This window comes from Oncorhynchus keta, chromosome 15, assembly GCF_023373465.1.
Source record: "Oncorhynchus keta strain PuntledgeMale-10-30-2019 chromosome 15, Oket_V2, whole genome shotgun sequence".
NCBI lineage: Eukaryota > Metazoa > Chordata > Actinopteri > Salmoniformes > Salmonidae > Oncorhynchus > Oncorhynchus keta.
In genome coordinates, this window is record NC_068435.1 from 9,557,336 (window position 1) to 9,569,304 (window position 11,969).

The 11,969-nt window shown below is 42.5% G+C and overlaps 1 protein-coding gene across 17 annotated transcripts; it reads left to right on the forward strand.

The window, feature by feature from the left end:
* Positions 1 to 2,573: 2,573 nt before the first annotated feature.
* On the forward strand, positions 2,574 to 11,781 carry LOC127907559 (zinc finger protein 585B-like). Of its 17 annotated transcripts, none has more exons than XM_052463224.1 (8): positions 2,574 to 2,728; positions 4,455 to 4,657; positions 4,786 to 4,890; positions 4,978 to 5,073; positions 5,763 to 5,873; positions 6,886 to 7,012; positions 7,919 to 9,921; positions 9,976 to 11,781. In XM_052463224.1, exons 1-8 carry the CDS (start codon positions 2,692 to 2,694, stop codon positions 10,891 to 10,893), a joined length of 3,600 nt encoding a protein of 1,199 aa, XP_052319184.1. In that variant the 5' UTR covers positions 2,574 to 2,691; the 3' UTR covers positions 10,894 to 11,781. The 17 variants fall into 17 exon arrangements, with proteins under 17 accessions (XP_052319184.1, XP_052319185.1, XP_052319188.1 ...); XM_052463225.1 differs by having other exon boundaries at positions 7,919 to 9,867; positions 9,922 to 11,781; XM_052463228.1 differs by having other exon boundaries at positions 7,919 to 9,867.
* Positions 11,782 to 11,969: the final 188 nt, after the last annotated feature.

Genomic DNA, 11,969 nt, shown 5'->3' on the forward strand with positions numbered 1-11,969 from the left:
GCTGTGCATTATCATGCTGAAACATGAGGTGATGGTGGCGGATGAATGGCACGACAATGGGCTTCAGGATCTCGTCACGGTATCTCTGTGCATTCAAACTGCCATTGATAAAAATGCTATTTTTGTTCGTTGTCCGTAGTTTATGCCTGCCCATGCCATTACCCCACCCACACAATGGGGCACTCTTCACAATGTTGACATCAGCAAACTACTCACCCACACGCCTGCCATCTGCCTGGTACAGTTTAAACTGAGATTCATCCGTGAAGAGCACACTTTTCCATCATGCCAGTTGCCATCGAAAATGAGCATTTGCCCACTGAAGTTGGCTACGACACCAAACTGCAGTTAGGTCAAGACCCTGTTGAGGACAAAGAGCAACGCAGATGAGCTTCCCTGAGACAGTTTCTGACCATTTGTACAGAAGTTCTTTGGTTGTGCAAACCCACAGTTTCATCAGCTGTCAGGGTGGCTGGTCTCAGACGATCTCGCAGGTGGAGAAGCCGGATGTGGAGGTCCTGGGCTGGCGTGGTTACATGTGGTCTGCGGTTGTGAGGCCGGTTGGACGTACTGCCAAATTCTCTAAAACCCTGACACAGCCTGGAGGTGTGTTAAGTCATTTTCCTGTTGAAAAACAAATGATAGTCCCACTAAGCGAAAACCAGATGGGATGGCGTATCGCTGCAGAATGCTGTGGTAGCCATGCTAGTTAAGTGTGCCTTGAATTTTAAATAAATCAGACATTGTCAACAGCAAAGCACCATCACACCTTCTCCATGCTTCACGGTGGAACCACACATGCGGAGATCATCTGTTCACCTACTCTGCGTCTCACAAAGACGGCGGTTGGAACCAAAAATCTCAAATTTGGACTCATCAGACCAAAGAACAGATTTCCACCGGTCTAATGTAACTTTTATTAACAAGACACAACTGTTAATTGAAATGCTTTCCAGATGACGACCTCATGAAGCTGGTTGAGAGTGCCAAGCTGTCAAGGCAAAGTGTGGCTACTTGAAAGAATCTCAATGATAAAATATTTAGGTTTGTTTGAAACTTTTTTGGTTACCACATGATTCGATATGTGTTATTTCATCGTTTTGATGTCTTCATTATTATTCCACAATGTAGAAAGTAGTCAAAATAAACAGTATACAAAACATTAAGAACACTGGCTCTTTCCATGACATAGATGAAAGCTATGATCCCTTAGTGGTCACTTGTTAAAAAATAATTTTACCTTTATTTAACTTGGCAAGTCAGTTAACAGTACTTTACTATTTATATATTTTTTTACAACTTTTACTTCACTACATTCTTAAAGAAAATAATGTACTTTTTACTCCATACATTTTCTCTGACACCCAAAAGTACTTGTTACATTTTTAAGGCTTAGGAGGACAGGAAAATGGTCCAATTCACTCACTTATCAAGAGAACATCCCTGGTCATCTATACTGCCTCTGATCTCGTGGACTCACTAAACACAAATGCTTTGTTTGTAAATGATGTCTGAGTGTTTTATTCTGTAAATCTGGTTTGCTTAATATAAGGAAACTTAAATATATTTTAGCATTTAAAATCAAGTATTTAAAATCAAATAATGGACTTTTACTCAAGTAGTATTTTACTGGGTGACTCACTTTTACTCAAGTATGACAATTTAATATTTTTTCCATCAATGGAAAATGTTGGGTTTTTTCTTTTGCATGTTGCTTCTCAGCATTGTACAGCATCACATTGTCAATATCCTTTACAAACTGCAAATGTAAGTATACACGATTGAAATAAGCACAAAATAAGTAGCCCATATGCATTTTGAACTTGCAAAAGATGTAAGAAGCTATATGGTTCATGTTGCCAGCAGCATACCATCCCACTGCTGGCTTTCCTCTGAAGCTAAGCAGGGTTGGTCCTGGTTGGTCCCTGGATAGGAGACCAGATGCTGCTGGAAGTGGTGTTGGAGGGCCAGTAGGTGGCACTCTTTCCTCTGGTCTAAAAATAATATCTTGGGGGACATTGCCCTTTGTAAGGTGCCATCTTTTGGATGGGATGTTAAACGGGTGTCCTGACTCTCTGTGGTCACTAAAGATCCCCTGGCACTTATTGTAAGGGTGTTAACCCCGGTGTCCTGGCTAAATTCCCAAATATTGCCCTCATACCATCTTGGTCACCTAATCATCCCCAGGTTCCAATTCTCATTTCTCTCCCCTGTAACTATTCCCCAGGTTGATGCTGTAAATGAGAATGTGTTCTCAGCCAATTTACCTAATAAGGGTTAAAAATAAATATGGTGTTTCACAATGATAATATGTTTACTATCCAGTAATGAATGTCCACAGAACTACTTTGCCCCATGTATGTTACACACAGAATAATGAACTGTTGTGAAAGCCACAAAATGTCAGCCTTTTTTCCCCAAATATGAATGACTGTATATTTGTTCAGTAAATGTGTTTAGAAAAAAAGAACAAGTACAGCTTTTTTCCGGTAAAACTCTGCCCAGTAGGCCCCAATGTTCTGAATAAAGAGTACAGTAGGTGGCAGTGCAATATTGGTTACGACGTTTCCGCCAATGAATGAACAAGAGACCAGTGTTTACGACCTTTTTACGACAAAAGGTTCTTTATTTCCCGTGTTTACATCCAAACCCTGTTTAATGCCAGAGATGCCGAACGCTATATAGTTGCAAATGCAAAAACGGCATCGGATGGAAGCTTTGAGAGACGGTTAGTTATGTTACTCCCATAGAAACTCATTCCTTGTCGAGATCTAGCATACATTTGGTGTATAATTTGGTCTGAAAACGTTATTCATACGCTCCATTGTTTACATTTTGGTGGCACGTGTTTTGAGGGTTTGAAGTGTAAAGCAATTTCGATGTTCAGTTTGCATAATCTTACGAGTCTGATATTTAGAGGCATTTAAGTCACATTTACACCAACCAGCTGTAGTTATCTGTTCATATAGTAGAAATCCTAGAGAAATACTTGACCTGGAGGCGAGAGAAACGCACAGCTGTTTTGGCGAGGTGCTGGCAAGCGGAATGTAAACGCTTGAAAAAGAAAAGTTGAGCCGCACACTCTAGGAGCTCAGATGCAATAATTAAAATAACCTAATAACCAACGTTTCGACAGTCAAGCTGTCTTCCAGCAGGGTATAATAACAAAAATTGCGGGTCAGTAGTTTATATAGTGTTACAGACACACAGGTGTCTGTAATAATGGCCGTGTATGACTTGATATCATTGGTTACTTTACAGATATAAATATAACATATAAAAAACATAAATGGATATACGATCATAGATACAATTTGGCGGCAGCGTAGCCTAGTGGTTAGAGCGTTGGACTAGTAACCGGAAGGTTGCGAGGTCAAACCCCCGAGCTGACATGATACAGGCAGTTAACCCACTGTTCCCAGGCCGTCATTGAAAATAAGAATCCGTTCTTAACTGACTTGCCTGGTTAAATAAAGGTAAAAAATAAAATAATAAAAAAAAATATATAAGCCTACAAAAATTTACAATGACTAGCAAAATCACAAGAACGGTGCTACGATGCTCTGAGATTCGTACTTTTAATTTGCGCTTCATTTTACCCACATAATGTTTTACCACAATGACAAGTTATAATAACTGCCTTAGTGGAGCACTTGGTAACAACAACTTTTTTTGTGTGTGGGGGGGCTCTGTCCCTGTTTGGGTGTGTTTGAAGTATTTGTAAGTGCCATTGCATTGAGTGCAGCCATTACACTTGTGTAGGGGTATTTTGGGGTGGTACATCTTTGAACATCTTGGCCATGTTCTGTTATAATCTCCACCCGGCACAGCCAGAAGAGGACTGGCCACCCCACATAGCGTGGTTCCTCTCTAGGTTTCTTCCTAGGTTTTGGCCTTTTCTAGAGAGTTTTTCCTAGCCACCGTGCTTCTACACCTGCATTGCTTGCTGTTTGGGTTTTTTGGCTGGGTTTCTGTACAGCACTTTGAGATATCAGCTGATGTACGAAGGGCTATATAAATAAATTTGATTTGATTTGGTAAAATCAGAGCTTTTACCAATTGATCTCTGAGATTTCTGCAAGAAAATACATTCCCGATGCTGTCATCGGATCTTTTTTCCTTGGACTACTCATAAGATACCTGCCAGGGTAGGCAGGGTAGCCTAGTGGTTAGAGCGTTTGGACTAGTAACCGGAAGGTTGCAAGTTCAAACCCCTGAGCTGACAAATCTGTCGTTCTACCCCTGAACAGGCAGTTAACCCACTGTTCCTAGGTCGTCATTGAAAATAAGAATTTGTTCTTAACTGACTTGCCTAGTTAAATAAAGGTAAAAAAAAAAAAAAAAGTAGGTCCTCCTGTCATCTCTGTTATCCAGCTAACTGAATTTGTGCCTGCTGTAGGTCTCCCTCTCCCCCTATCATCTCTGTTATCTAACTGAATGTGTGTCTGCTGTAGGTCTCCCTCTCCCCCTATCATCTCTGCGTCTGTTGGTTCCTCCACTGCGGCTGGTGTCTGCAGCTCTATGGCAAGTTGTTCAGCAGAGAGACATAATGGACTACGGGTTGGTGGAGGAGTTTGTCACCACTGTGTTGGAGATAGTTCCTGATATGATGAGTTACAGGGAGAGAGTCCAACTCATCATGGGGCTGCGAGCACAGGTGAGAGATGGTGCTGATGGGTGGAGATGAGGGAGTGGCCAGAGTTCCTCAACTCTCATCTCCTGATGTCAGTACTCAGTTTTGTTTGTTTGTTGGCCCACCCACCAGTCTAACTTTTACTTCATCAGCTGGTTCTGGAGTTGTGTCGCTCTGATCACCTAGCCAACCCTGAGACCATCCAGCCACACCTGAACAGGATGAAGACCTGTATCATCACTCATAGGGGCAAGGAGGTTAGTACTACCCAGTAACAGATCAAGACTTGTAACGCTGCTACTTAGTTGAGTTTATTATGACTGGGCTATCCATACTTCCTGTAGATTTCTGATCCAGAGGTGGAAGCGACAGAATCAAACTTCCTGAAGCTGATTCAAACTCTGCTGGAAGACCCAGTCGAGAAGGAATACTTCTTTCAGGTCAGTTTTGTAACTAAGTAGCTGCTGATGATTTTAGATTTTATTTGATTAGGATCTCATTTAGTCCTCATTCGCTCTAATCTTCCAAGAATCCTTGATGGTGATGACTCCAGAGTGAATGCTTTTACAAGGAATTGAAACTTATTATTAGATTTTTTTTAAAGTACTGAATATTGGGCCTCCCGAGTGGCGCAGTGGTCTAAGGCAGTGCTAGCTTTGCCACTAGAGTTTCTGGGTTCGAGTCCAGGCTCTGTTGCAGCCGGACGCGACCCGGGAGACCCATGGAGCAGCGCACAATTTGGCCCAGCGTCGTCCGGTTTAGGGGAGGGTTTGGCCCGGCAGGGGTGACCTTGTCCCATCGCGCGCTAGTGACTCCTGTGGCGGGCTGGGCGCAGCGCACGTTGACACGGCCGTCAGGCGAACGGTGTATCCTCCCACACATTGGTGCGGCTGGCTTCCGGGTTAAGTGATTGTGTCAAGAAGCAGTGCTGCTTGGTTGGGTTTTGTTTCGGGGGACGCACGGCTCACGACCTTCACCTCTCCCAAGTCTGTACGAGAGTTGCAGTGATGAGACAAGACTGTAACAACCAATTGGATACCACAAAATTGGGTAGAAAAAAGGCTAAAAGTTTTTTTTTTTTTAAGTACTGAAAAAAGTACTGAATTTCCTCTACTTGTTTGTTTCTTAGAGTGTGTTTTCAGAGGAATTTGGCCCCAAGTATAACTCAGCACTGCAGACTCTGGTGTGGGAGTTCCTCTCCAGGCTGGAGAAGCTGCTTCCAGCACCAACCCTTCAACAGGTACCATACTGACATCTTATTACCTTTAACAGGGACCATGCTAACATCTTATTACCTTCATCAGGGACCATGCTAACATCTTATTACCTTTAACAGGGACCATGCTAACATCTTATTACCTTTAACAGGGACCATGCTAACATTTTATTACCTTCATCAGGGACCATGCTAACATCTTATTACCTTCATCGGGGACCATGCTAACATCTTATTACCTTTAACAGGGACCATGCCAACATCTTATTACCTTATCGGGGACCATGCTAACATTTTATTACCTTATCGGGGACCATGCTAACATCTTATTACCTTCATCGAGGACCATGCTAACATCTTATTACCTTCATCAGGGACCATGCTAACATCTTATTACCTTCATCAGGGACCATGCTAACATCTTATTACCTTCATCAGGGACCATGCTAACATCTTATTACCTTTAACAGGGACCATGCCAACATCTTATTACCTTCATCGGGGACCATGCTAACATCTTATTACCTTCATCATGGACCATGCTAACATCTTATTATCTTCATCAGGGGACCATGCTAACATCTTGTTACCTTCATCAGGGACCATGCTAACATCGTATTACCTTCATCAGGGACCATGCTAACATCTTATTACCTTCAACAGGGACCATGCTAACATCTTATTACCTTCATCGGGGACCATGCTAACATCTTATTACCTTCATCAGGGACCATGCTAACATCTTATTACCTTCATCGGGGACCATGCTAACATCTTATGACCTTCATCGGGGACCATGCTAACATCTTATGACCTTCAGCAGCATACTGTCATAAAAGTTGTTTATAAAATTTACTGTACAAAGATATTTGTCCTTAAATGACAAATGCTCTTTAAGTGAATTACTAGATGGTTATAACAGAGTGAAAATATGCATAAAGACATATTTCTTAAAAGCTACCACATGTGTTTTTATGTTATAATACAAAATGGATACATTGTTTTTTTTAAAAGCCATTCTCTCTCTTCCCATTAGATGGCATCTTGGTTCCTACCTGACCCCTCTGTCCTGGAGGAGTGTGTGCAGTGTGTATCCCACCCTCAGCCTTTGAAGACCCTTCTCCAGCACCACAACAATACATGTGGACATGTAGACACCAATGGTAGGAGAAATAGACTTTGGGCAGGAAATAATGTTATGTGATTTTTAAGCTTTTTCTGGACCCCTCTTCCCGACAGCTGAAAGTCCCGGCGCTTCTGCGCATGTGGGGGATTCTTTACTTTACGCACAGTCTCTGCTCTAACTAGTAGAAAACCTCCCTTCACTTTGGACAGGAAATAATGTTATCAGATAGCCTATAACATTTTAATGTTTGGCTTTAATGTTTTAATATTGACTTTTTTTTCTTCTTCTACTGTCTTCTGCTCTACTCGTACTGTCTTCTGCTCTACTCGTACTGTCTTCTGCTCTACTCGTACTGTCTTCTGCTCTACTCGTACTGTCTTCTGCTCTACTCGTACTGTCTTCTGCTCTACTCGTACTGTCTTCTGCTCTACTAGTAGAAAACCTCCCTTCACATTTCTGACTGTCAGCCGTGAATGACAATTCTTAATGTTTTACCAGTGCAACGTCCGTGCAGCATCTCGGCATACCAACCATTTCATCTCAGAGTTCATGGAGATATGCATTTAGATCTTCTTGAGTTGCACAGTGTTGTTTTGAATTAAGTAGCCTACAGTGAGCATGATATTATGCTTAGTAACGTTATACTATGCTATTATATTTGGTTGTGTTATGTAGAATACTATCATTATGTGATCTTGCAGACATTTGATTCAGACTTTGATTTAACTTGATTAAACAAGCACAATTCACCAGAGCATCCTGTTCTCTAGGAGTAGAGGAGAGACATCCCGCACATGCACAGAATCTTCTGGGCCTTTAGCCATCGGGAAGAGGGGTCTAGAAAAGTCAGATCTGCAACCACTCCATATGAGGATATAACATGTTAGCCTTTAATGTTTTTAAAATTTTTATATATAGACTTTTCTTGTCATCCTGTCCTCAGGTCTGTTTTCTGGCGACAATCAAATCCCAATCGAAGCTGACCCAGAGGTCCAATCAGAACCTGTGCAGCAATGTATGAGCCATGTCTCATCTGACAATGAGTCAGACATGACCCCTTTGTTGGAACTGGGGATTGATTCAGACCGAACTGTGCACAAAGGGGTGGAGCCTGTGCACAAAGGGGTGGAGCCTGTGCACAAAGTGGTGGAGTCTGCTTCTTTAGAGTTAGGGCATATATACAATGGAACTACAGAGAAAAATATTAAACACGACACACCAGATAAAGAGCCAGCAAAATATATGCAAAATAATACATATTTTCATCACCTTAACACTGACAGTGGGCTGAAAATCCAAGGAAAAGCCCACAGCAACCAACAGGAAGTGCAGGACATTTCTAGTTTATCTACTTCCTGTCGGCTCCATCAGCCAACAGTGCAGCTGCACAGACTTGACATTGCTGATATGCTTTTACCTGTGACGGAGGTCTATTCAACACAGAGGAGAGAGAGGCTTCAGATTGACAAAGTAGGATCCCAAGGATGGAGAAGAGGACCGGTCGTATCACAAAAGAGTGAGAGGAATATCAATGAAGAGCCCTCTGATGGTCAACCTCAGTATTCTTTGGCCCCTGACCCATCCCTTACCACAGGGCAGCCTAAAAGAAGCAAGCGTGTCAAAATATGCTCATTGTGTGGAAAGACTTTCAGCGAAGCAAAGGATTTGACGGCACACATGAGATGTCACAATGAGCAGAGCCCTTCCAAGTGCACCCAGTGTGGACAAGACTTTGAACACCATGAGGACTTACAGAAACATCAGCAGAATGTGTGTGAGGCGGCAGCTCAACCTGAAGAGGACAACATGTCTACGGCATCCGTGGAGGATCAGACGGAGCTAGCATGCACGGAGCTAGCAGAGTCGTCCAAAGCCAGGACATGCCATGTGTGTCATAAAACTGTCTATTGTAGAAATTATTTGAGAAAGCACCTGAAATCCCAACACGGTCAACTCCTGAAGATACACAAGAAACACAAAACGTTTTTCTGTTGCTCTTTGTGTAATAAGACCTTTGGATGCAGAAATTATTTAAGAAAGCATCTGGAATCCAAACACCGTCAACTCCTGAAGATGCATAAGAAACACAAAAATATTATCTGTTGCATTATGTGTAATAAGTCCTTTCATCTTTCTGAGCCAAACAAGTGTGAGGTGAACCAACAGCAACTCCTCAGGAAGGCACACCCAGAGGCCAACACACTTATAGCTGCAGTGATACCACAGCCCTCAAGCACTACATCCCAGAACCCAACAACCTCCAATGCTCTGCCCATTCAGGCACAGTTCTACAATGACTACAGAACATGTCTTTTGTGCAATGAAACTTTCGATACCGCAGAGACCATGAGAAAGCACCTAAGATTTCAACACAATATACTGTCTTACTTGTGCCACGATTGTGGGGAAAGTTTTCCAAGCAAATTAGATCTTCAGAAACACTCAAAGAATTGTTTGAGTATTCCAGATTCAAGAAAATGTAATGAGTGCAGGAAAATAACCCCTCAAACAACGCAGCCGCAGGCAAACATTTGTCAGGAGATGAACCAAAGACAACAGCAACTACCTGCAGGGGGAAATGAGATGGAGATCCCTCAGTCCTGCAACACAGACGTTAACTCCTTAAATGACTTGCAGCAATGCCAGCCAAATGAGTGTGAGAAGATTCACTTTCACGGAGGACAGCAAGACTGGAGTGAGGCAGTTGATCTAAACCAGCATCCAGAGGAGGTTGATCCAAACCAGCATCCAGAGGAGGTTGATCCAAACCAGCATCCAGGGGAGGTTTATCCAAACCAGCATCCAGGGGAGGTTTATCCAAACCAGCATCCAGGGGAGGTTTATCCAAACCAGCATCCAGGGGAGGTTTATCCAAACCAGCATCCAGGGGAGGTTTATCCAAACCAGCATCCAGGGGAGGTTGATCCAAACCAGCATCCAGGGGAGGTTGATCCAAACCAGCATCCAGAGGCGGTTTATCCAAACCAGCATCCAGGGGAGGTTGATCCAAACCAGCATCCAGGGGAGGTTGATCTAGAGGAGGTTGATCCAGCCGACAGAAGCAGTTCTCCGATTCCAAGGGAGAATGGGACAGATATTCCCCAGAGCCATAGCACTTCACCCCAGAACCCAACAACCTTCGATGCTCCCCCCACTCAGACGCAGCCACCTGGCATCTCTCCCCCAGCCTCGCTAAAATCTAGAACATGCCCTTTGTGCTCAAAATGTTTTGCTTATAAAAAGACCATGATGCAGCATCTGAGACGTCATTCACAGGGTCAGGGACCCTTCATGTGCACCATATGTTCAAAGAGCTTTGGTACCGCCAGCGATTTGAAGAGACATCGGGGAATTAAGAGCGGTTGTGGGCCAAATCATCGTAATCTCGTCGTACCTGAGAATGTTCCCACAGAACAAAAAACTGTCTTCTCCTGCCCCCATTGTCAGGGACAGTACACGAGTGAAAATAAAATGAAAGCACACATGGTATGTCACACAGGAGATGGGTTCACCTGTAGGTTTTGTGGCAAGATATTTGCTGAAGATAAGAAATTACGCAATCATGTTCGTTCTCATATTGACAGACGACATCTATGTGACACATGCGGTAAAGATTTTACATCTCTGTCTAACTTGAAAAAACACACACTTGTACACACAGGAGAACAGCCGTACATTTGCCCAGACTGTGGCAAAAGTTTTAGTCTGAAGGGTAACCTGAAAGTCCATCAACAGAGTCATACAGGAGAGCGGCCATTTGCGTGCACAATGTGTAAAATACGCTGTTTCACTCAGACTCATCTAAAACGGCATATGTTGAGGCACACAGGAGAGAAGCCTCATAAGTGTTTGGCTTGTGGGAAGACATTTCAACGGAAAAACACATTGAGGAAACATCAGCAAGATTCTTGTTCTTAGTTCTTGGCTTTTACACACTGCCTTCTTGAGATGCAGACTCAGTCATACTTTTTTTTCGCTCAACATTGATAACATTTAGTTGATGGCATTAATGGCTTGCAATTGGTTGTAGGTTCTAGTCAACAGACAAGTAGGCATCCATCTTTTGCTACATTAACTTTTTGCCTATTTGTAATATCTAGCAGTTTTGTGTGTGTGTGTGTGAGTCGCTTTGGATAAAAGCGTCTGCTAAATGGCATATATTATTATATTATTATTATATTATGTTTTTTTCAATTATCTTGTCGATTGATGACCAACCAAGAACACTGCACATGACTGCAACAGAAGAACCATATCTCCGCCTTAAAACAACCCATGACTGCAACAGAAGAACCATATCTCTGCCTTAAAACAATCCTTGCTGCTTTATTCTGTGCATTCTGCAGCCTCCTAACTTCACTTGATGATGCATTTCCCCAGACCACTGAACAATAGTTCACTTGACTCTCAACCAATGCCTGTGTTATTTGCTGAAGGATTTTCCCTGGTAAATATTTAGCTATCCTTCTGATCCTGCATGCTGTTTTAATATTTTTTTTTACATAGATTAATTATTTGAGATGACCATGATAAGCAGTTGTCTAGCTGCACTCCCAGTAGTTTGGTTTCTGACACTTCTTCAATTTGTACTCCTCCCATACTTAATTGTATCCCATGCTGTTTTGGCCTTTTCCTAGTTGAACAGACCAACATATTTGGTTTTCTTGGTGTTTAAAGCAAGTTTGTTTTGGCAAACCCATTTCCTGATAATCTCCAAATCTCCTTGTAAAGCCTGCTGTACCTGTTTAACCGATTGTCTTGCTGCATAAATTGTATCATCTGCAAATATAGTAGCTTGAGTTTCAACCAAGGCATAGGGAAGGTCGTTGGTGTATATTAAGTAGAGAAGTGGCCCAAGGCAGCTGCCCTGCGGTATTCCACAGTTTAACACATGAGGGGAAGAAAATGAACCATTGATATAGGTGGACTGTTTCCTGTCAGTTAGATATGACTGTACCCAATTCAATGCTACTTCCTTAAAACCATAATGAATT